We start from the raw sequence: 24063 nt of genomic DNA, 5'->3' as shown, positions 1-24063 counted from the left end.
AGAACATGGTCTTGAGTCGGAAAAGGGTGGAATGCCTTCTTCGGGTCAGGGATGAGGCCTGCCCCAAGTGGAGAAGTTTAAGTATCTCGGGATCTTGTTCACTAGTGAAGGAAGAATGGAGCACGAGATCAACCTACACCTTTTGGAAAAGTCCAATAAATCAAATCATGCAGCTAGATCAGGATTAGTGTGGCAGCTGTATTTTGTATGGTATGGAGGAAATATACAAAAAATAAACAATCTGCATTTATTTCCACATAGATGATAATGACAGAATGAGAAAGCGGAGGAGTTTAATTATCTTGGGGTCTTGTTCATGAGTGAGGGAAAAATTGAGCGTGAGATCAACTGGCGGATTGCTGTTGCGTCTGCAGTATTGCGGGCATTGTACCAATCTGCTGTGGTGAAGAGAGAGCTGGGCCGGAAGGCAAAGCTCTCGATTTACCGGTCGATCTACTTTCCAACCCTCACCTATGGTAGTGACTGAAAGAATGAGATCGCGGACACAAGCGGCTGAAAGGAGTTTTCTCCGCAGGGTGTCTGGGCTCTCTTTGAGACAGGATGAGAAGCGCAGTCATCCGGGAGGGGCTCAGAGTAGACCTGCTGCTCCTCCACATTGAGAGGAGCCAGTTGAGGTGGCTCGGGCATCTAGTTAGGATGTCTAATGGATGCTGGTGAGGTTTTCTGGGCACGTTCAACCGGGAGAAGACCTAAAGAAAGACCCAGGACACGCTGGAGGGACCATGTCTCATGGCTGGCCAGGGAACGCCTTAGGATTCCCCCAGAGGAGCTGGCCCAAGTGACTGGGAAGAGGGAAGTCTTGGCCTCCATGCTTAGGCTGCTGTCCCTGTGACCCGACCCTGGATAAGCTGGTGAAAATGGATGGATTGTCTCCTGAATCAATTTACAAACATTTATCAGTTCATGAAAAGCAATAAAATAAAATAAGCACTGCCATATTGTGCTGCAGATTGTGGAGTTAACTTTGCACCAGTTGTTTTTGACTGATATTTAATAAAATGAATGCTATTTTTAAAAGAAACGGCATGACATTTCACAAAGAAGAAATGGGATAGCTGAAAAGTAAAAAAAAAAAATACAACAAAAACCATGAAAAATGCATGTACAGCTGCAGGAGTAAATTTTTATGTTTGGGTGTGAGCAAATGATTTCATTAAATCAATACGGTTGGCATTTTTCTATATAACTTCTAATATTTTTCTGACTAATTTACATTTATGCCGTTCACTCTGCTCTGAACGCAATTTCTGTTGCAGTACCGCCTCGGGCCACTGGGAGTTCATCTCTGGGTGAACTTGCTGGACATTGTGTGGTTCTCGCGAGATTTGCATGGAAACATGGCAGCATCCAAAAGAAAACGTGGAGGACAGGGTCCCGTCAACAAGAAGGCTAAAAAGGGTAAATTTGTTGTAGACCAAAGAGAAAGTCAAGCTGAAGCTGAACCAGAGACGAAAAATGAAGTCACAGTCCCAGCACCGGTCTCAATGGTAAGTGTTGGGGTATGTTAGCTTGTTAGCCTGCAGTCTGCTAGTGAACACACGGACCTAAAGGTTCGTTTTTACTCGTTCTAAATTGTTTAACTACATAATTATTTTATACAAAAGTGAGTAAAGGTCAGTAAGGTCTACTAATGCTTCGCTAGCAGTCACATATTTGTGTTTAAAGGTGTTGAGTGTTAATTTAGAATGGACTGTTGATCCCACAATGGGGAAATTCACTTGCTACAGCTGCACAAACTCTTAATAACTCGAAGAAAAATAACAAAGGTGTATGTCTTTACGCATAGGCAGTAAGCTGTTATTGTAACCTTCGACCACTAAAAACTACAATTAAAAATGAAACTTGGGTTCCAGAACTATGCAGCATACTGTAAGGGACACAGTCATGCTATGTAAATCCACACACTGAATATTTTATGTGGAGCTAGGCTTTTCTTAAGTTACCAGTTGTATTAATCTGACATGTCATATTTTGTTTTCCTTTTGTTTTTGATTTCTTTAATTTCCACTCATTTGCTCCAGCCCATGAACACAATAGACAGTCAGACAAATAAGTTATTCAAGTGATTTTCTAATCTTTACCCTTTTGACAAAAGATGAAAAACCCATGAATTCTTCAGTTACTTTTATTGGTATTCAGATATTTAAAAAGCCTCAAGGGTGCCTAACAAGGTGTTTCACTTGGGTATTTATCCAATGCTATGATGTCATCATTACTTGTGAACAGGGCAAATGGACCAACAAGGAAAGAGTTCTAATCTTCTCCTCTAGAGGAATCAACTTCAGAACAAGACACTTGATGCAGGACCTGAGGACCATGATGCCTCATGCGAAAGCAGGTTGGTATGCAAATACGACCTTCTCAGCTCGATCTGCACTGACGACCAGAGTTAACCCTCTCCATGTTGAGCTGAACCCAAGTGACCAGACTATTTTTCTATCTAGATACAAAAATGGACCGGAAGGACAAGTTGTTTGTCATCAATGAGGTGAGTTTGCTTTAGAGTTTAGGACGTTTTGCACCATCGTATATTTTAAAGCAGTGTTTGAGATCAGTGTTGTTTTGCAGGTGTGTGAGATGAAAAACTGCAACAAGTGCCTGTTTTTTGAGGCTAAGAAAAAGCAGGACCTCTACATGTGGTGAGAGTTTGATCCACGCAGATTGTTAGCCTAGAATGCTGTCAGGTAAATGTAATGATGTTCTTTCTCTAAAGGATCTCGAACTGCCCGCACGGACCTTCAGCAAAGTTTTTGGTTCAGAACAGTAAGTTGCTTCTGTCTTATAAGTCTTGGGCACAGGTACCTGCTTTGCAAAGCATCAATAATTTATTCCATCGTCTTTACAGTTCATACACTGGCTGAACTCAAAATGACAGGAAACTGCCTGAAAGGATCCAGACCACTGCTATCGTTTGATCCTGTGAGTATCGAGCATCCTTAAGTGTTAAATGAATTTGCTCGTTTGCTGGATAAATGTTTTAGTCGACGCTCCAGAAGTATGAGTTTTATTTCTCGTGCAGAAATTTGACACGGAGCCCCACTACGCTGTACTTAAAGAGCTCTTCATTCAGGTATGTATTCATAGTGAAAATGGGGGGCTGCACATCATGCAAAATTCATAGCATTTTAAAATATACAAATCAAATCAAACTTTATTTATATAGCACTTTTCATGCATAGGATGCAACACAAAGTGCTTAACAGCTTAAAATGACCCATATAACCCACATTCCCTCCCTTTCCCACACTTAAAACAATTTTCACCCCAAATCCGCAAACCATTCCCAGGCGCGCACACACACATTAAGACACACACGCACACTCTCGTACACATAACACATTAAAAGACCACAGTAAACACTAGGCTGAGCTCAGATTGGACAGGTAATGAAAGACACGCCATCAAGGGAGCCATCTGCCTCGACAGCAGCAGATCGACGGCAGCAGCCAAGACACCAATCCAGGGCGCCCTGGGAGGGAGGGTGGCAACCCCCCACATTTACCTGGGCACTACCCAAGGAGCACCCCCAGCCACTGCCACCGGTCCCAAGGCAGAGGGCTCCACAGAGGAATCACTGGAAGGATTAAAATATGTGACGTAAAATAACAAGAATACAAGCGCAACAACAAGCTAATATGGAAAATATGTAAAATGTATGATGTAAAATATCCAATAAAATGTGATTATACAAATAAAACATAAATGTGTAACACAACAGTAATTAAAATAGGTAAAACAAGCAATGCAATAAATAGTAATCAGTTAAAAGCTAAACTAAAAAGGTGGGTCTTGAGCCTGTTCTTAACAACATGAATGTTCTCTGCAGCCCTGAGATCCTCCGGCAGCCCGTTCCAGAGGCGAGGGCTGTAAAAACTAAAACTAAACCTACCATTTAATGTAAAATTTAGCTAAATTTTGACGTTGCATTATCTGCAGCTTAAGCAAAAAATTAAGGCTGTAAAACATTGACTCGTGCATTCATTAAACTTCCTCCTTCTAGACGTTTTCTACTCCACGTTACCACCCTAGGAGTCAGCCATTTGTGGACCACGTCTTCACCTTCACCATTGTAGACAACAGGATTTGGTTTAGAAACTACCAGGTAACGTTTTACTGGGTCAAGGCTGCAGATTTAAGTTTCAGTACATTTTTTTTAGCTTCGTAAAGGCAATGATTTAAGTGTTCTAAATTTATTAATCATTTTTGCATCATTTCTTTCCCTGCTCAGATAATTGAGGAGAATGCCGCTCTGGTGGAGATCGGACCTCGATTTGTTCTCAACCTCATGAAAGTCTTTCAGGGAAGTTTTGGAGGACCCACGCTCTACGAAAACCCCGTCTTCCAGTCTCCTAACTTGGTAAAATCCTCCACACATTTATAAGATACATTTGAACTAGTCATGCTTAACTCATTCACTGCCAATGACGACTAAAGTCGTCATTTGCATCTTTTTACTGTGTGGGCGTCGGAACGAGCCCCCGCACCGTGACAACAAACATCCCAGCTCTAAAGCTGATCTTCATCCTTGTACGTCACGTGATCAGGAAGCAGAAAATCCATGTGTTAGGAGATCGTTTCGGGCCGCTGCTGTAAAAAAAAGTGAGGCGCAAACCGGAAAAGCTTCTGCCGATCACAATTCGACAACGGATTATGAAAGATAACGCTCAAAACGCGCTGATTCTCCCTGATTTAAGAGGTGAGTCTCCTCTTTGTTTTGTCAGTTTTGGCATCGACATCATCCTTGTGCGCAACGTTCTGTAACACTTTACAGCAGGAGTAGGGAACCCTGGTCCATTGAGGGCTGCTATCCAGCATATTTTGGTTTCAGCCCAGCATCATCACACCTGATTTCAATCAGCAGGTAACTAACAAGCTTCTGCAGAGCTTGATGAGCTGCTGAGCAGGTGAATCAACCACTGAATCATAAGTGTTTGTGCAAAGACATGCAGGATACCGGCCCTCGAGGACCAGGGTTCCCCACTCCTGCTTTGCAGGGTATCCGCAGAGTCTTGAAAAGTATTTAAAGGTGATAAATCAATTTTGGTAAAAGTAAGACCCTTAAAAAGTCTTATCACGGCTTTATAAAGTCTTAAATTTTGAATTTTTTTCTGAATTAACCGTCCAACAGTTTGAATCCCTAAAACATTGTAAAAGCGTGTGCGTTTAGTCATTTTTATTTAAAAAACGAACAGGGTATTGTGGGTGCTGTAGTAATTTTCCTCTCTGAGCACCAGGGTGGGCGGGGCGAAGGTTTAAAACCACAATGTACGCTCTGGTGTTCCCGGTGCGCATTACAGACGCACCGAAATGTTAAAAGTATCACTGATCACTGTGAATGGATACACCTTGAAATGGCGGTGAGGTATTAAAAAATACTGAGAAGGTCTTCAAAAAGTCTTGAAAAGGTAACCAAGATTCCTGCATATACCCTGCTTTAAAAAAAAACAGTGAAAAGCGCTGGCAACGAAGGGCTTTTCTGATCAGGTAACAGCTGGCAGTGAGTGAGTTAATGCCTCTGACATCTGGCTCTTCTGAGTTAGTAGTATCCATGATGTTGTTGTCTGCTGTCTGTGATTTTGCATTGGACAAGCACAGCTGTTTTTCATACTTAAGTATATTTATGGTGACCAAGTCAAAAATAACAGCAGAATTCAGCCATAATGGCAATCCTTTTGTTTTCTACCTACAGCACAGACAGCAGCTCCGCCTGGCTGCAGCAGCCAAAGTGCGCGAGAAGCAGGCGGTGAAGGACTTGCAGAAAGTCAAGAGGACCATGGCGAAGGAAACCCTGGACAAGGACGTCACGGACGACGTCTTCCTCACACCGGCCGAGAAGAAGCCTGTCCACATTCAGACAGAAGCGCCAGAGCCAAAAGTGGTGAAAAAGAACAAACACAAAGCTTTCAAAAGGCAAAGGATGCAGCGGCTACGCAGATAGACTGGATTCGTCTGAGTGGATGATGTCATGCTTTTCTCTTTTGTGTAATGCAAGTCTGGTTTTCAGCACGCAGTCTTCTGTTAATGCTCGTTAAAAGTTGTGGACTGACTTTGTGACGTAAATGCTGATGAAAGCTGGACACACGGCTGACCTGCTTTAATAACAAACAACTTTTTAAATAAAAACAGTTTCAGTTCAGTTTTTGTAATAAGAATAAAACTGTTCAACATATAACAACAGATGTGAACGTTTCTTAACATTCAACATAGAATTCTCTACTGTAACTGAATTGTCTAAATAAACTGACAACATCGACAGCGCAGGCATTTTGGTAAAATGAAAAATTTCTTTTCCCCAGAAATCAAACATCTTTTCCTCGTTTTGCTGTTAAAATAAATCTAGTTCCTTTATGAACTTGATGCTGACATAAGTTACCAAGTCAATCTGCTAACAGCTTTCAGGTATTAACTACCAACAGGAAAATATGATGAATCTAGACTCAATTTTTCTTTCCTGCAATCATCTGTGGTCCATTTTAACTTGATGGTGAAAAGCAGCTGAAATGAGGCTCCTACGAATCCTCCTCCACCTCCTCATCAGGGCAGCAGAAATACTCCACGAAGCAGATCTGTCCGTCATCGTTCCTGACGAGGTACTGCAGAGAGAGGAACCCCCTGCTGTCTGTCCTCACAGAGACTTTACAGGACAAAGTCAAGGCTTTGGTGGACGGCTTAAGCAAGGACATCTTGTATCTGCCACAGGAGGAGGAACATAGAGCAAGAAAACGTAACCAGATTTTTGTTGTCACACACAGATGCATGAAAGCAGCAAAGAAAGACAATGAACGTGGCTCTGCTGCAGCCACCATAAGGAAGCAGGAACTCTACAGGGTCTAATATCAGGAGCTGAGTAACATGGAAACGAACTTCCTCCTAAAGTGATGTGACAGTTTTTTTTTTCTTTTTTACGTGAAACAGTGATGTCTGATCCTGGTGCTGGACGGCCACCATCCTGCATGCTTCAGAGGCTTCTGCCTTACCACACCTGATTTTAATCGGGTGACTTACACCGGGTGTGGAACGGATGTAATCTGGTTTCCACACAGCCGCTGTACGGACCAAGTACACCAACAGCAGAACACCTCTGGAAATTTGCTCCAGCGAGAGCACCAAACCTCACGTAAGAAATCTGACACAATACATTCAAATGTATACCTGTAAATTTAACACGAGCTATTCTATACTGTGTACTGGTTTTCCTGTTGATAATAATAAAAACGCCATAAAACAATGCAACACACATTTTATTTTAAAATATACCAGATGCACTTTGTTCACCAACGTCTCACTTCCTGTCTGGCTAATGTAATTTCTTTAACTTCATGAAAATCTGTGTCATCTGGAAATAACTCCGTATCAGGATCTGGGTGGATCTGTAAATTTCCTGACAGGAATGCGTACAGCTCCCGTTCTGCACTCAGAGTAAATGAAGGATTAGTCATTCAACTAAGTGTGTTGGAGCTGGAAACAACTAAAACATGCTGGATAGTGTCTCACATGCACCGTGAGACACCACTGATGTAATAAAAGCACTTTTACAGCCTGACTGCGCTCACCTGTTGGTTTGTGTCTCCTTGCACCGGAACAGCTCCATCATATCTGAATCCTTAGAATAATCATAATGGGCACTTCCAGAACTCCCAAATGTAGACAGCCTGAAAAGTTGGACAAAAACAGATCATCCATTAGACAGAAAGAGGCATCTGTGATAAATGAAACTCAAGAGTCTAGTAGGGGCAAGGATGGAAGATGTGGATGGAATGCTGGCAAAAGATTGCTCCAGGAAGTAAATACTGAGTATAATTTGGACAGTCTACCTGAAGTACGGTTGGCTGGGGGACATGGTGATCTGCAGCATCTCACTGGTCAGATCCAGCTCAGAAAAGGCTTCCTTCAAACTCTCCGACTGCAGGATCACCTTTAAAATTACACCAGATTAAAAATGCTTTAGTGTTTTTACAGGTGTGATTTAATGAAGGATAGCACATTTCTTTACATAATGACTAATATATTATTTTCTTTATCTTATTTTTCAACAGATTTCACAGAGGATTGAACCTTGTTCGTGACATTGCTGCTGCAAAAATCAAAATCGATCGGTTCTTCTGGTTCTTCAGTGTTAATCTTGCAGACTGTGACTACACCACCCTCCTCCAGGAATAATGTCAGGGGGTATCCGTACCCTTTGTAACACATCCGCAAGGCTGTTGAAATTCCTGCAATTTTATAAAATGGTTAAATAAACATTTAAAACTGTACATCAGGTGTTTGGAATAGAGTTTCAGTTTCTGATTTGACCTGCTGAAGTGCTTCCCCCAAAGATGTTCAGGCAGTCGAGCAGAACTGTGAGGTTAACTTGGAAAGTGATCAAATCTTCTTTTATGGTGAACTCTTGGAAAATGTCTGCCTAAAGAGATACAACTTTTGTTTAGGGTTTCAAGCAAACTGTCATTTATTTGGGATTCATTCTAAAAGTAAAGATTTCTTTTAAAAATATACTAACTTTTTAAAAAGCACCAAACACACCTGAATGAAAGCATTTGCCTGCACACATTTGCAGTCCTCGACGGTGACTTTCAGGCCGTTGGGTGTTGTGGTGAAAACAGCATGGTCCTTAAAGCTGATCGCTTTCAGTAAATTGGAGAGATTGCGGGCATTATCTAAACTGGTCACTAAAATGTATTGCTCATCTTCACCTTGAGATTGTGTGGACAGAGGCATTGCAGAACTGAAATAAAAAGATAAGAGTTCAAAAAAACAGTTATATTATCATAAAATTATATTTTATTTATCAGAACTTGCCATGTCAACAAGCAAAAACAGGCCAGGCCATGCTACTTTCAGGACAGCAGGGGACACACACAGCTAATGTTACAGTTTGCAGGTGTTTTGCACCAGATTGTTTTTGTGTCTCCTGTGATGTCTGGTCATTTAGGGACACAAGTCATAATATTTTAATTTTCTTTGACTCTGTATTTTGTTCTGAATGTAGTATCTTTATAATAATTTGCCCATCTTATGTTTTTGAGTGTTTTTCTTTCAGCTGAGTCTTGTAAAGGAATACAGCTGAAAGAAAAACAAATTCCTGCCACTCTACTGTCTTTTGGCGTTTCCTGGCAGGTCTTTTCCATGTAAATACATAAACAGTTTTTTACATCGCGAATCAAAATGCAGACAAGTAACATGTAGGTTTCACTTCAAGTGTGTTAATTCCTGGGTGCTTTACAAAAGCATCTACGCACATAGAACGTAGCTAGCCGAGCAACAACAAAATTAACACGGAAGCTGTAAATAAAAGAGACGCTGCGACTTCCGGTAGATGTTTTTCACTATTAAGAGTTTTCCGTAAATGACATTTAAAACTATTACCAAAGATGTAAGTCACTCACAAAAATTAGATACCAAAGCAGATGGGGCGCTTTGAAGAAAAGCGCCGAGCTTCGAACAACTTCCGCTACGTCATCTACTTCCCCGGAAGTGGCATTAATGTTGGTTGGTACGTCTTGTTCCAGAGCTTTCGGAGTAAGGAAATAATCGGGAAAGGCAACATTCGCTAAGAAATTACGTGACAACACGGTTGTTTTGTCCGCTTGGTATCTTGAGGTAATATTTTGTAAATTAAATGTATTTGTCATAGTGATATTGCCGTGTAATATTTAGGTTTCTTATGTTTGCCGGTTAGCAAACGTTAACCGGAAGTTAGTGGTGGCTAATCAGTCTCAGGGCTGTATGTGTGTAATGGAAAACACTGACTTAACCCTAAATTAGTTGTTTAGTTGAATAGGTATAACTGATTATTTTGGTCTGGTTTTAGAAAATGATTGTCTGGTGGTTAAAGATTGTGCGCATGTCAGAAACTTACATGTGACTTTGCATTCTGCTCTTACTGTTACAAACATACATGTAACAAACCTAAAACTGCATAGAGGTTTATTTTTATTAGTATTTGTTTATTTTAGCCACATTGAATTGAAAGTTTCCCAGTATTTCAGTCTCAGTTGGTTTAATTTCAGGTATGTTCTGCAGATTTGTTGATAAAGTTTGCATCTTGGGAGTTTTGGTGATCCTTTATCTGAGCCCTATACCTACCCATTTGGAACTATAACATTTCACAAAGTGAACTAAAAGATATTTGAACAATGTAAAAAACAAAATAAATAAGTACAAATGAAGCACCCAGATTAAATGAGTTGGTACATTTAGAAAAAGCACCAGGTGAGTTTCAGTGGTGACATGATATTATAGTCGGTCAAAACGATGAATGAAAGTCAATGTACACAGCTATCTAGAACTTAACACAGCTGTTTGGGATCGCAATGTGTAGGATTGTGGTCAGCAAAGTGGTTATGGGCAGATACACGACATTTGAAGTCTACAGGTCAGAAGAAAATGAAGGAATAGTTTTATATAGCACCTCTCAAGATAAAAATCTTGATGCGTTTCACAAGAAAAAAAATAAAAAGATTTAAAAATATAGAAATGTGGACAAAAAAATGTGATTTCAAAACTATGAGGAAAAAGAAAATGAATAAGAAAGAGGTAATCAGTGGATCCCAGGAAAGGCAGAATTGGTAGAAAAAGTTGACTGAGGAGAAGGTAGTGATGAAGAATCAGCCCAAGGTCACGCCAAAGCAGCCTGAACAAATGCGTTTTCAGCTGCTGCTTAAATGAGACCACTTAGTCCACTGATCTCAGGCTCAGGGAGAGAGAGTTCCAGAGTCTGGGGGCCACAGCAGCAAATGATCTGTCACCTTTGGTCTTTAGCCTGGTGTGTTGCACAACCAGTAGGCTTTGGTCGCTGGACCTCAGGGACCTGCTGGGGGTGTAGGGAGCCTCCCCCAAACAAAGTTTTCCTCACCAATGGGGGATCAAAAGGCATTTTCACATCTGGCCCAGCCTTGCCCGGTCCTGGTTAGGTCGGCCCACCCCTGCGCAGCCAGGTTTTGTACACACCATAATGTCTGTGGTCCACGCAGCCTTCTCAGGAATGCGGATGCCTCCAAGCATATGGGCGGTGCAAAAGACTTGCGGAAAAGTCTGTGGCGTCATCCTTAAATTAATAAACAAAAGCGGCTGTGAGCAGTGTCGTTTTCAGGGACACTCTCACTGAGACTGCTGTGTGCTCCTTAAAGCAGTTTGTCCTCACATTGCTGGAGTGGTGATTCTGAGCTTCAGTTAGAGAAGAAACTACCACAATACCGGCTGATAATGAATTGTACATGCGAGAAGCTGCTGCTGGCTGATTCTACTCGGTCGGTTGTTGGGGTGTTGAGTCGGGTCTGCACGAAGCTGACCGCTGGGGAGCAGGTCAATAAAATCCGGTCAGCTGAGCACAGAAAACACATACATTAGCCAGATGTGAACCCACTTAGCTACCAGGGCTGGGCTGGAGAGAACAGCAGTCTCAGACAACTTGGTTTAGCCATTCTATGTGTGGACTGCCATTATCTCAAGAACAGGAAGAGCTGCATTTTTTTTTACTGATAACTGTTGTATATTTTTGTCATAAATTGTGCTTTCTTCCTTTGCTTCATGTTTCTTTCATGTTAGCCTGTCTGAGCCACAGCCATGGTGTGCATTCCCTGCATTGTGATACCTGTCCTGTTGTGGGTCTACAAGAGGTTCCTAGAACCCATCATTTATCCTTTCATTTCACCCATCATTAACACCTTCTGGACCAAAAGAGCAGTGCAGGATACAAGCACCAGTGACCAGAAAGCCAATGAAAAAAGTAATGGAGCTTGCAAGGTAAGCTAATAGCAAATAATTTTCATTGACATTTTGATTAAAAAACAGAGCTTTTGTAAGGTGCACACTTTAGGACATCCTCAGGTCTCAGGAGAACTCTGTCTGACATCAAATCTAATAGTTTCAGACATCAGACCATAGAGGAAAAAAGCATCAGCGTTCTTTCAAAAAATATCAGACTTCAAACTAAACATCATCAGAAAAAAAGGTTTCAGGAAAAACTGTAATTTTCTTTAGCCAGTATGTGCTAAAACAACCCTTTCCTGGGTTAATGAAAGGCCACCCAGCCCCTATCACCCCCTGTGGCCAGAATATTCCACTTGCAACTTCAGACTGGCGGGCCACTTTCTTAGGTCCTAGAGAAAATGGAACTGACATACCTGGCGCTGCAATCTGGTTCCAGCATGTTTTTAATCATGAACGCATCTGATATGTTTGATTTAATGATGAATCACTCCTGTAGGAACGCGTAGGAAGGCTGGGAGACATTTCAGCTGTTAGATTAAGGAACGAACATGGAGGAGATAGCTTTTGTTTTCTGTTCTACAAACGGACACGAGGGGGTGCTAAAAGCGAGGAAAAACTGCCTTGTTCCTCTTTAAGGGACAAAGTGAGACATTGATGCACTGTAGCAGATTATAGCTAGACTGCTAGTTTCCATATGTAGTCCCGATAGCAACAAATACTTAAACAAACGAAACAAAAACTTAAATAATAATAAAATAAAGCTTTCTCAAAAATCTATCGTGGTGCTGTTTTGAAGCCTGCGCATTATTTCGGGAGCAAAAACTGTGATGGGAACATCTCCTAGTGTTTGGAAAAGATCTGACGAGTTTTTAAATGAAAGCTGATTCTTTTTGTCTCTATGGTCTGACAATGTTTTCCTAGAACTGAGGATGTTCCAAAAGGTATTCCAATGGGTTTGGCTCTGAATTAGATTTGGGAAAATGATGGATTACATTCAGCTGTGTTTTCCAAACCAGAATTGTTTAGCGTAGTTTTCTTTAAACATCTTTGGTGTGTCCTTGCTGTATTGAAATTCTAAACGAAACGTTGCAGGTAAATAAAACCTTTCTGTGTTTTAAAAAGAACTAAAAGATGGAATCAGCAATGTTTAGGTTGTTTTAATTTTTTTCTCATGAAATACATCATCTTATGACTGTAACAGAATATGCATTTTAATACTGACACAATAGCATAAAGGTGTATAGTTGTTGGTAAATCTAACCCATTTGTGTGTTTTTTCTTGTCTTTCAGCCTGAAAGCAACGGTGAAATGGCTGTAAATGGAGCTACTATAGCAGCAAAGAAAACGGACTGAATGTTACAAACGCTTTAATCTCTGTAAATATTTCCATCATGAAATAAAAAATTAGTAGTTTTTTTAAAGCTTCTTTGCAGAGTATTTCTCTTATCTGATGGCACCATCTAGTGGCTGACAAGCATATCACACAAAAACTCTTGCTGTTTAAGATGGCGACTTCACGTTTCTGTTTATAAATGTGCTTCTGTAGCCGACAGAGCCAAAACACGCTGTTTTACGAGTAACATTCTCATGTCATGTTGTGTTCTCATATATTTATATTTTAGAGACTTACTTGTCCGTGAAAAGTTCATCAACTCTGCATCAGCCAAGGTATTCCTTAAATTTGAAGCAAGTAAGAGGTAGTCTAACGCTATTGGTTATTTCTGGTCAGCGCTCGGTTTCCTATTGCACAGAGCTCTGCGGGGCAGGGGGCGTGCTTAGCAAAAAAAAAAAGACGTATTGCTTACATTTTATCACAGTACATGATGAGATAATCACTTTTACGGATTTCTGAAAAATCATACATCATTTCTGAAAGGGGAAAACTCTGGAAAGCTGCTTTAAGCCAAGTTGTTTTCATAACAAAGTTTAATACATGTTTCAATTTTTTTACTTGTATTTGTATGATTCCTATCAGATTAATTTATTGCATTACTGTTGTCTTACTTAAAAACATTAACGGCTTTAATGAAACAATGTCAAAAGCTTCAAATAAATTAATTCTATTTCTGTTCTATTGAGACACTTTAGTGTGCGCCTCCAGAGAAAAATAACTTGTGGTCCTCCTAAAGGCAAAAATACTCCTTTAAAAAAAAAGAAGGTACAAAATATATCTTAATTCAAATTCTGTTAGTGATTTTTCATGAATAATTGGTAAAATTCCAATATAAAGTTTTATTTAAGATTGTAGTTTTAATGTCAGTTTCTAATGAATGTGATTTAAAAATCAGTCTGGAGTTCTGTCACTTTTGTCCTCTGATCCTAGATAAACATATTTACAGATTTTATGGATGAAACAAAGTTAATAAACATACATTGATTGTGTCTGCCACTTGGTGTCTCATGTCCAACTTGGTGTTTTACTACAGTTTTAGGCCTCATCTCCTGAAGACTGATTCATAACTTGCATTTAGGTCCTGTGCTCTTATAATTTTAAGTTGTGTGTACTTTATTCGTTGTGTTGCGGATGAAGGAAAGAAACGATGGATAAAAGAATGTACACCTTTAACTTACCAGAATAAAAATACTCTGGAAGGGAAGGTTTTGTCGCCTAAATATCTGCGATCCAAGTGAGCTGGCGAAACTTTGTGTCAGATACTTGGTGCACGTGGTTCTGCCTCCAAGCAGGAAAACAGTGAAAGGTTAGCTTGTTTTCCACCTTTTCCCCTGGCGATCACGTGTTGCACCCCACAACACAGCAACAATTCACCATGGTTGTGTAATATACTCAAATGAGTAGATTAAGCTGCGAGAACGAGACTGACGAGCTGTTTACAGAAGTAACGATGAACAAATAATGACTTGTCAGTGATGACGATCACAAGCCCCTAAAGGCAGGGCCAGTCTACGTAAATATGTCTGTGGCCGTAGGGCCCGAACACTCCAGCCCCAAGCCCAACCAACACATTAGGATAGCACACATGACTTTACATTTATTATTTTATTGGACAGCAACCAGCACCAATTCACATTCCAGATATCTAGCTACCTAAAGTGGACTTTTCAACAATAAAGGATTTAAACAATTTCGCAGAACAAAATGGGGCAACAAAGGTGCATTTTGTTCTGCAGTTTGTTCTTTATCTAAATAAACTTTTAATATATACTTGCAATCTGTCATTTTATTTGATTGATATCCAAATACTCTATAAGGGATTCATGTGTATTATTGAGGTCAACTGGATTAAGTTTAACCTTAAAGGCATGGAGTGCACTGTAATTGGCAATTATGATTTTTGGTTTAAATTTTGTCAAACATTAAAACAAAAGATGTTCCATCCAGTAACCCCAAAAATCTACGGAGCACACATAGTTTGGGGGGGGGGGGGGTCTAATTATTTAATTTTTGATTTATTTTTTTATTTATTAAAAAAAAATCTCAATACAGTATTGAGTTTGTCCTTAAATGTGATTTTAAAATAGAAAAACTGCCAATTTTTTAAAGTTGTCCTTTCACAAACAAGTTCTGTTATGCTCAAAACTCACAGTTTTACACCTCATCAAACATCAATATAGTATAAGAGATGTGTTCTGTGTAATGGTAAATCTCTACAGCACTGGGTGGATAAAGGGTCAGTTTTTCACATTTGAGATAATAAGGGAAACTGGTTGACATATGATATTGACAGCAAAAAAACTGAATCTAAAAATATGTGTAAGTCGATTCCCCAGCCAGTCAACGCTCTTAAGGAATATTTATCTCCACCCAACCTACCATCACTTAATATCACGGAACATGACTTTAAGAAAGAAATATCAAATAAAACTTTACGTAATAATTTGAATATTAATTTATACCCAGAACGTTTAAACATAAATTCTATTCTTCAGAAATTCTCTGAAGCAGAGGTTACAAAATGGAGAACCCAATATTTAAAATTCCCAGTAAGTTCGAAGGTAAAAAAAAAAACATTTTAAAGTTTTGAATGGGATATATCCATCCAGTGAATTGCTTAGAATAATGTTTAACATTGACTATAACAACTGCATCTTTTGTGACTTTAATGTTGAAACCACAAACCATATTTTATTTCACTGCATTTATACAAATATGTTTTAGGACTGGCTTTATTCTTAAATCTAGCTGCAAGACTCTTTCACTCTGGACAGCATCATATATGGAATCAACCTAAAGGAGTTACAAGCAGACTATGTTGTTAATGTACTAAAACTACTTTCAAAATATTGTATTCACTGCTCAAGGTGGAGGAAAGAAAAGCCTTTGTTCTCCGTATTTAAAAAGCAACTGATAGAAAACTATTTAACTGCTCTATATTACACAAAGAACAACAAAGCAGTGTTACTTCTGAATGCATTTGTTAACCTGAGAATATTTGAAGACCTCTAAGCTAATTATGCAAATATATGAATGGGGCTGACCCCTGTCCCCTGTACTCTAATGCTTAGACAATGAATGTATAAATGGGTATGCTTTAAAGTCTGTAATGTTGAAAATGTTCAATAAAATTTTTTACAAATGGTTATGGGGAAAATGCTGTTCAGCGCATGCGCACTGTTGCAATGTTTTGTGATACGCATGCGCATCAGTGCTGCTAGTTAGGTATGCTTTTTTTTGTCCGTAGTTTTGTTTGAACGCTAAATAAACAGGAAATATCTCTTCGTGGTGCACCAAAGCAGGACTGAACAGTACAGGCTTCGGGTTTTTATTTTCTTTTTAGGTCAACTCCACTCACAAATGCGCAACAACGTCACGTGTTCAGCGTGTCATCACTACGCAATGGATGGCGACGTGTAAAACATGATGGAGGAAAGGAGTATGTAGAGTAAACTTAGCTGGCTGAATTGAACCCGTTTCATTTATTTGCATCTTTTTGGGGGTTAAAATCGACAAAAACCTAAATAAACGCTACATTTGTGGGGAAATAGTCGCCTGTTGACGGTGCTGTGAACCAACGGAAACTACGAGAAGCTTAAATGACAGGTAAGTCAAATAGTCAGCTGATCGAAAACAAGCTGTGAAGGTGTTAGCATGTGTCTGGGTAAGAAGTAGTTAGCCTCCGGTTAACAGGCATTCCTACTGAATTTGAAATATGCTTTAATAAACGGTACAGCATTCTGGAGACAATCGGCTGACTGCCAAATTTGAATCAGAACGTGGATCACGTCATATTGGCTCAGATGTCATACTACGAGCAAAATAAATAAATAAACACCCTAGATGTTATGTTTCTGCTTGCTCCATCGTTGCGTAAAGGTCCCGTTAGTATGATTAAAGTAAGCTGTTTCCCTAGTTCACATAACGACCCCTGTTTGCAGAAGGTGTGTTATTTAAAGAAGAGGCCTCACATCCTGGTTGATATTAGGCTGTCCTGTTGTGAGCACTGCCATTTTATGAATGAACACCTACATTTCTTTCATAGAGTAAGCTCAAACATGAACACAAAGATAATTCTTAGGTTTCTAAAACCCAGAATGATTACTTTACTTTACTTTTTACACCCTTGAATTTAAGTGAGGAAGAGTAAAACACATTTAAAAATCACATTCTGGTTTCAAGGCTCTCATTAAGTCATGCACAAACTCTGAAGTTTGAATCAAGCCAATTCATTTGAAGGTAATTCACAATGTCACTGATTAATGTGTGTTCTCTGTACCAAGATTTGGTATAGGTCCAGTGAATCAGGAATGAGAAGTGGCAGTTCTGGCTGAAACGAGCCAGGAAATATGGGAGCCAACACCAGCCACGCCAGTGATCTGTCTGAGAACACCAGCCTGAAGGCCTTGGTGGGAACAGAGTCTATAACTGAAAACGACCCCTTCTGGAATCAGCTTATTTCCTTCACTTTCATCAGTCCTACTAACAGGTAAACCAACAATAGTAATGGTTATCTCAAATGCATTGCTTAAAAGTTGCAGCTTAAAAGTTTTAACCCTATTATTACATCTTTCACGCTACATTTTTCTGCATTTTTCTCGTAACGTTCAGTTCAACACCTGAACGTGAACGTTAAAGATACCTGATTAGTTCTGCTATTATTTATGTGGCGTTTCACTTCATTAAAATTAAATCAGTCATGTGGAAGTTATCAGTTACCCTTTTCTTTCAATGTAATTTTATGTTTTTCACAGGGATTTTAAAGCACCTGAAGATTTAGTAACTATGCATTTACTCACCCTGCATGTTAATTTGCATACTCAATAACTATTTAAATAGTTTACACAGCACAGACTACCAGAATCATGAATTAAAGCAACTTAAAAGAAAAACACAAGACCTTCCCCTGGAATTCACTAGATGTCAGTAAAAAATGGTAAATGGTATCTAATTACTTTTAAACAAACTCCTCTGGAGTGTTTTTTTTACCATCAGTCAAAGTGGAGGTGCTATTTTATCCCCAGAAAGAGTAAGAGCATTGTGCAGCAGCTAAGTACCAGGATGTGTTCCTGCACTCTGTGATGTATTAAAGTACTTATTCCGTCTATTTTTATATGAGCTACACTTTGAGTAAAAATGGCCAGTCTAGCTCCAAAAGGTAAAGGGTTAAGCTAAACGGCTAACAAAGAGAAAAGCTGTCCAAGTGTAAGATTTCTGTTTTAAATGTCAAATGTAAAAATGAAAAGACCCATTGATTAGTGAAGTCTCTGAGTTAGAAACTTGATGTTTTAGAGGACCTTAAATCTCCTGCAAATGCTTTTAGTTGTAGTAAGTGGCTAGTGAGTTCAGAAAGTGTAAGGGACACCTAATTCACTCTTCTGGTTTACAGCTCATCACGTTTTCAGTCGTGAGTTCAGAACTGGGGTCTTGACTCTTGAGTGAAAAGTGAGAACAGCCTTTAAGTCTTCTGACTAGACTAGAGCTTTGCTGAGTACTGATTTAACAGGGTTATTGTCCTGGTTGTATGAGGACTGTTAACGTGTAGATATTTCGTATATAAAAATGAGAAACCACTACATTGCATATTTCATTATATACTACATTATATGCACGAGAGATGGTTCTTTGTTAGGGGTGCTGTTAAGCATGCAATGCTGGGCACCCATTTATTATCAAACGTTCTTAGAAACTGGTCTATGTTCCATCATATGAATAAAATTATACATACGGCCAAAGTCCTTTTTTATGAACCAAGTAGTGTCGTACGCGCGTTCCTCTGAAATCGACCGTTGATAAATCCCACACGGGCATACCCAGGTCCTCGTGGCTGTTCAGTCATTTGCATACAGAAATTACTCCAATGAACCATATTTGGTCACACCACGTCCCCTAAATTTCATGTGGGAAAATGTGTGCCGAAGCTGAGGAGAACCAAAAATTGTTGTTCTGTCCTCTCAGCTCAACGGTAACCAGTAAAAGAAAGAATGTTGCCGGAGAGAAAGTGTCAGAGGTCCATGTTAGAAATTACGAAAAATTGGTTCTACGTCAAACTGAATACGAAAAAATATTAAAGTTGTCAATAAATTAAAATGGACTGGAATCAGATTCACATGGTTTGCCTGTTTCAAGGGGGGCCTAAATCATGGCATAGCTCCTCAGGAAGTGGTATCTGCTCAGGAGCTCTGTTTTCCCACCAAGCAGATCAGTGCACTCGCGAAAGACGCGTTCCCTCCAGGGTGCATTCTCCACCAAATCCTCCAATAACACAAGTTCGGCCATGCTACAATTTAAAATTCCTGTATATTACAGGTGATTTTATGTAACAAATCAGTTTATCCACAGACATAATTACTCATTGGTTAAAAATTATTTGTGGATAAGCAACACTCTGGAATACTGCACCCTTCAGTATGGTGGTTCCATCGTTTTACCACTAGATTTATTTATTTCCCTTTATTTAACCAGACAAGTTGAGAACTCATTCTCATTTACGACGGCAGTCTGGCCAAGAGGCAGCAGCAACAGACAAAGAATTAGCTTTTCACCAAGAACAACAGATAGACAAGATAAAAATAAACAAGATAAAAATCAGACATTTAGACAAATGACTGTTCTCATATAAAATATGTACAAGCAACCAAAACAGACTTAAAACAATCTAAGACCTCAGAAGCAGGTGCAGTGATCAGAAACTATTGATTGCAATGAATTAGTGAAGGTAGATAATGGAATGTATGTAGTGAGCTTCAATTATTTTTGCAGCTCATTCCAGTCGATGGAAGCAGCAAACTGGAATGAGGAGCGGCCAAAGGAGGTGCAAGCTTTAGGAATAACCATAGAGATTAACACATGAAATACACACAGATCTGTGCATTATGGGCCGTCAAGATTCTTTGCACAAACTAGCTCATTCCAGAAGTGAGATGGACACCATGAGGACTGCCTCTTGTCTTGCATCCTGTTTGTGCTGCACATGGACAGAATCTTAGGGCAAAGTCTTGACCAAGAAGCTGTCTGGTTTAGAAAACCCTCTTTTGGACCTCCTCGGACCATGACCTTCAGTGTTTAGTTTGTGGTAGCTTGGATTAAAAGGAGGAAGGTGGCACCCCCCCCCCCCCCCCCCCCCCCCCCAGCTGTGAGCGAGTCTTTGCCAAACTGTGAGGAGTTGAAATATTTTGGTATCTTGGTCACCACTGGGACAGAGCGAGGAATGGACCAAGGGATTTGGGCTTCTTCCATCATGTTGATGTCATCGAGCTGTAGATGAAGCAGCTGAAATGGGGATCTTCTGAGGGATACCCATCTGGCTTTTATTCCTTTCTGTGGTTCTTTTGCACATCAGTGATTAAAATAATAATAATTTATTTTTGTCTGTTTCACAGTGCTGACTCCAAGTTACTAGAAGAGGCTGTCATTCCCCTGGCCAAGGCTTTCAGTATGTTGGTTATTTCCTTCAAAATTTGTCTCTTAGTTATTGTATAATCATGATTACAATTATTTGCTGCTAAAAATACCCCTTTGAGAATTCTGTTTTTTTTTTATCTTGATTACAATTTAATCTTTCAATTTTTTATTTGTTTCTCAAGTTGAAAACAATCCTAGAACGGGGAACTTTGGTGCTCTTGTGAGGATTTTTCTGGGAAGAACCAAAGAACTGAAAATTTCTACAGAATGTAAAGAGTGAGTATATTGCATAGTACAAAGAAATCGCTAAATTTAAATGTAAATATCTAGTTTTCTTTCGATCAGTTTCATGTGAGCACAAAATCACTTTTCGTATCTTAGAGACAGTATGTAGTTTTTACTATTAATCTCTGGAAATATCCATCAAAATGTTGAAAATGCAATGATGACCAGATGTGGAGAAATATTGGCCGCTTCGTAACATAACTATAAAAATTGGGTCTAAAATACATAAGTCTTGTTGCCAGGACACAACAGTTCTGTTGCAAATGCCATCCTCATCCTCCCTTACTCGGTAGAACGGGCTTTCTGCTGTACTTGCCTAGAGCGTACTTGTCAAGTACACAAAAACATACTAGTGTCCTTGTGTATTCAGAAACGACCTACATTTTTCCTTCATCAAAAAAATAAATCTTGATTACTTTTTATCCATCTAACAAAGACAACCAACATGGCAGCTGACTACCATCCCTTAGAATGGGAACTTGCGTCACTTGTGTTGTGTAAAGATTTTATCTGGATCATCAGGGATAGGGACTGTGGTGTTCATGGCTTTCTGTTGAGAGCGATTTACGCATGCGCACTTTTATTTAGGTGATCATTATAAAACAAACACTGCTGGGCTGACCCCATATCCAGATCTTCATGAGAATTTAACCTACTGAGCTTGACAGTTATCTTTTTAACAAAAACATTGTTTTAATTTAGTTTCACATATAACCACAAAATGTTTACATGACTTGATTATTCAATTATTCTTATTTATTTATTTAGTTATAGCCATCCATGACTATGCTTGACTTGTATTCGGACATAAACCTAGATATACTTACACCAATGCTTGGTGACGGAATAGATTTTTCTGTAATTTTACTCTAAAACAACAGATTCTGTTTCATGGATTATTTTAAGTGCTCGTAGAGCTCCACAGCATCATCTGGTGGGGCCTGGCTCCAAATGCAGACACGTCTCATGTACATAGTTTGAAAACTTCTTATACCGAAGAAGCACAAACGAGGTAGGACTTTAGTTGTAAATCTTAGTAAAAGCTGCTTCTTTATGTTCTTTTCAGTCACCTAGCATCTCCAATTTCTTAGCTTATTGACCTAATTGGTTCCGAACAACCACTTCATCATTAGCTGAGCTTGTTTGCAAACATTCCACATTTCAGGTCAAAGAATAGAAATGATCACTGAAACCTGTTTTTTTTAAATACTATTTCAGGTTAAATAAGATATAATAGTACTTTTACAGTGTTTTAGTGCAAACACAAACATCACACACACTCAAGGCCAGTTTTTAGCAGCAGAGTGTTTTTGATTTTTCTGCTTTTGTTTCTTTTCCTCCAGTCAGTTATTCATCTGGCAGGCCCACAACGCTCTGTTCATGATTCGCTGTTTGCTCAAGGTGTTCATCAGAGAGCTGAGTGAGGAGGAGCTGCACCAACAGTTCTGCTACCAGGAGAGGGCGCCAGGCTGCTGTGAAGGTGAGCTGGTGTGTGTCTGTCAGGCTCAGCCAGGCCTCAGTTAGAAATTTCTGACTGAAGATTTCAAACATCTGAGGGTCTTTGTTTTATTGAGGTAATTCAGAACATTTTTGTATACTGCTGGACTAAATCTTTTTCTTACCACAATGAATAACATTTAAAAGCATTGTTTTACCTGCTTAAAAATGTTCTGATAAAAATTTCAGATCACTCTCGTTTCTCTGCCAATGGGAATGTTAATCAGCTAATGAGGACATTATGTAATTATTAGATAGCGCATAGCTTCTTAACTAAGGTCATTTACTATTGCTCTTGTGAAGAGTTACCATGAAAAATGTGTCTGGTATAAAAGCTGCCCCTTTCACACCTGTAGAAACTGGGAGCGAGGACCTCCTAGAAGAGCTGTTGTTGAACCTTGTTCACCTGATTGTTGAAGTGCCCCTGCTGTAAGTACCTGCAGTGTCTGTGTTTGTGCTGAGGTGAATGTGACTGAATTTTAAACACCCCTCGCTCTCTTTTACTGAAATCACACTTGCTTGTTTTGTTGCTTTTTTAGTGGGTTTAAGCCATACTGTTGTCAAAGGTTACCAATAAAGTAAATTGAAGTTTTTTACCCAACACCCCCATTTTGTTGTGTTTGAATTCTAGCAGTTGAATCAACAGGATTTCCTGTTTGATTCTCTCATCTGAGGAGCTTTATATAATAAAGCTTCTATAGCAAATCTGGAAAACCAAATTGGCTTCAAACATTTTCATGCCTCTTAACCTTCAGAGTATAGTAATAAATATATTGTGGGTGTAAAATAAATAAAATAAAGTGGTTATCTCGCATTTGTCTAAAAACCTCCACCAATAACATGGTGCAGCCCTTGGGCCATCCGGTTGTCTGTCTCGCTGAACCGCCACACTTCCCTGGGTCCTCCATTTTTACACACTTGCGTATTTAGCAACAGACCACTGGTGTCAGAGGTTAACCGCTCAATAACATCATAGAAGAAGAAACAGCTGGCTGCTATAGGACAAACTACCAGAGTCCGTCTCCCCCCCCCAAAAAAGAAAAAAAAAAAACACGAGGGGCGACGGTGGCACAGGAGTTAAGTGCTCACCCCGTAATCGGATGGTTGCAGGTTCAAGCCCTGCTCAGTTTGTCGCTGTCTGCTTAACCCACCTTGCCTGCTGGTGGTGGTAGGAGGGACCGGTGGCGCCTGCGTACGTCAGCCTCGTCTCCGTCAGTGCGCTCCAGGGCAGTTAATGTAGCTAGTCTCCACCAGGGTGTGAATGTGTGTGTGAATGACTGATTGTGTTGTAAAGTACTTTGGGGGGTTATATCAAATACGGGCCGTTTACCATTTGAAGTAGCAGAAAGCAAAAGATGTTAGAACATAAAAAGTGGCGACTGATGTTTAGCACTATCTCGTTTCCTCTGGCAATGTGGGTCTCCAGTTCCTGCAGCAGCGTTTCAGGGAAGATGCCTTGGGGAGGGGTGAGTTTTCCGTGACCGTGTTTGCATTCAAAACCTAGCTTGTTCTGTAAATTCTCTATAGCGGCTTTAAGAATCAACCAAAAGGTCTTCAAGAGTCACCGACCTCTAGTTTAAATTCCTTGTCTTTACGTTGTCTGTACCTTGGATGCCAGTGGTCAGCTAACAAAAAGCAGTCTCCAAAGTCAGAATTCTCACCCGCTTTGATCTCAGAATTTAAAACTGCTGCTTTGAGCATGACTAGTCTTAATGGTTGCATTAATAAAGTTTTTATTTATATTTTTTTAA

The 24063-nt window shown here is 39.7% G+C and overlaps 4 protein-coding genes across 5 annotated transcripts in view; 3 read left to right on the top strand and 1 right to left on the bottom strand.

The window, feature by feature from the left end:
* Nucleotides 1–1318: 1318 nt before the first annotated feature.
* On the top strand, nucleotides 1319–6196 carry bxdc2 (brix domain containing 2). Its single transcript, XM_015942873.3, has 10 exons — nucleotides 1319–1508; nucleotides 2248–2359; nucleotides 2466–2509; nucleotides 2590–2660; nucleotides 2735–2784; nucleotides 2867–2940; nucleotides 3041–3091; nucleotides 4022–4123; nucleotides 4250–4378; nucleotides 5711–6196. The coding sequence occupies exons 1-10, from the start codon at nucleotides 1359–1361 to the stop codon at nucleotides 5957–5959; spliced, it is 1032 nt and encodes a 343-aa protein (XP_015798359.1). The 5' UTR covers nucleotides 1319–1358; the 3' UTR covers nucleotides 5960–6196.
* Nucleotides 6101–9497, bottom strand: rad1 (RAD1 homolog (S. pombe)). 2 transcript variants are annotated; one of them, XM_015942874.3, is made up of 7 exons: nucleotides 9408–9497; nucleotides 8545–8746; nucleotides 8317–8425; nucleotides 8077–8234; nucleotides 7836–7936; nucleotides 7575–7673; nucleotides 6101–6711 (listed from the first exon to the last, which is right to left on the bottom strand). In XM_015942874.3, exons 2-7 carry the CDS (start codon nucleotides 8737–8739, stop codon nucleotides 6531–6533), a joined length of 843 nt encoding a protein of 280 aa, XP_015798360.3. In that variant the 5' UTR covers nucleotides 8740–8746; nucleotides 9408–9497; the 3' UTR covers nucleotides 6101–6530. The 2 variants fall into 2 exon arrangements, with proteins under 2 accessions (XP_015798360.3, XP_054600396.2); XM_054744421.2 differs by having other exon boundaries at nucleotides 9421–9492.
* Nucleotides 9480–13154, top strand: LOC107374693 (UPF0729 protein C18orf32 homolog). The gene is made up of 3 exons (XM_015942875.3): nucleotides 9480–9621; nucleotides 11569–11766; nucleotides 13024–13154. Exons 2-3 carry the CDS (start codon nucleotides 11587–11589, stop codon nucleotides 13084–13086), a joined length of 243 nt encoding a protein of 80 aa, XP_015798361.1. The 5' UTR covers nucleotides 9480–9621; nucleotides 11569–11586; the 3' UTR covers nucleotides 13087–13154.
* Nucleotides 13155–16529: 3375 nt separating this feature from the next.
* dym (dymeclin) overlaps nucleotides 16530–24063 on the top strand; it is a 69881-nt gene continuing 62347 nt past the window's right edge. Inside the window, exons 1-6 of the mRNA XM_015942872.3 lie at nucleotides 16530–16732; nucleotides 17410–17615; nucleotides 20509–20561; nucleotides 20713–20806; nucleotides 22159–22295; nucleotides 22669–22741. Coding sequence (XP_015798358.3) covers nucleotides 17476–17615; nucleotides 20509–20561; nucleotides 20713–20806; nucleotides 22159–22295; nucleotides 22669–22741 — 497 coding nt within the window. The 5' untranslated portion in view covers nucleotides 16530–16732; nucleotides 17410–17475. The remainder of the gene's footprint in view (nucleotides 16733–17409; nucleotides 17616–20508; nucleotides 20562–20712; nucleotides 20807–22158; nucleotides 22296–22668; nucleotides 22742–24063) is intronic.

The sequence above is a fragment of the Nothobranchius furzeri genome, chromosome 6, assembly GCF_043380555.1.
Source record: "Nothobranchius furzeri strain GRZ-AD chromosome 6, NfurGRZ-RIMD1, whole genome shotgun sequence".
NCBI classification, from domain to species: Eukaryota; Metazoa; Chordata; class Actinopteri; order Cyprinodontiformes; family Nothobranchiidae; genus Nothobranchius; species Nothobranchius furzeri.
Note: the sequence above shows the minus strand (reverse complement) of the source record. Positions and strands in the feature narration are given on the sequence as shown.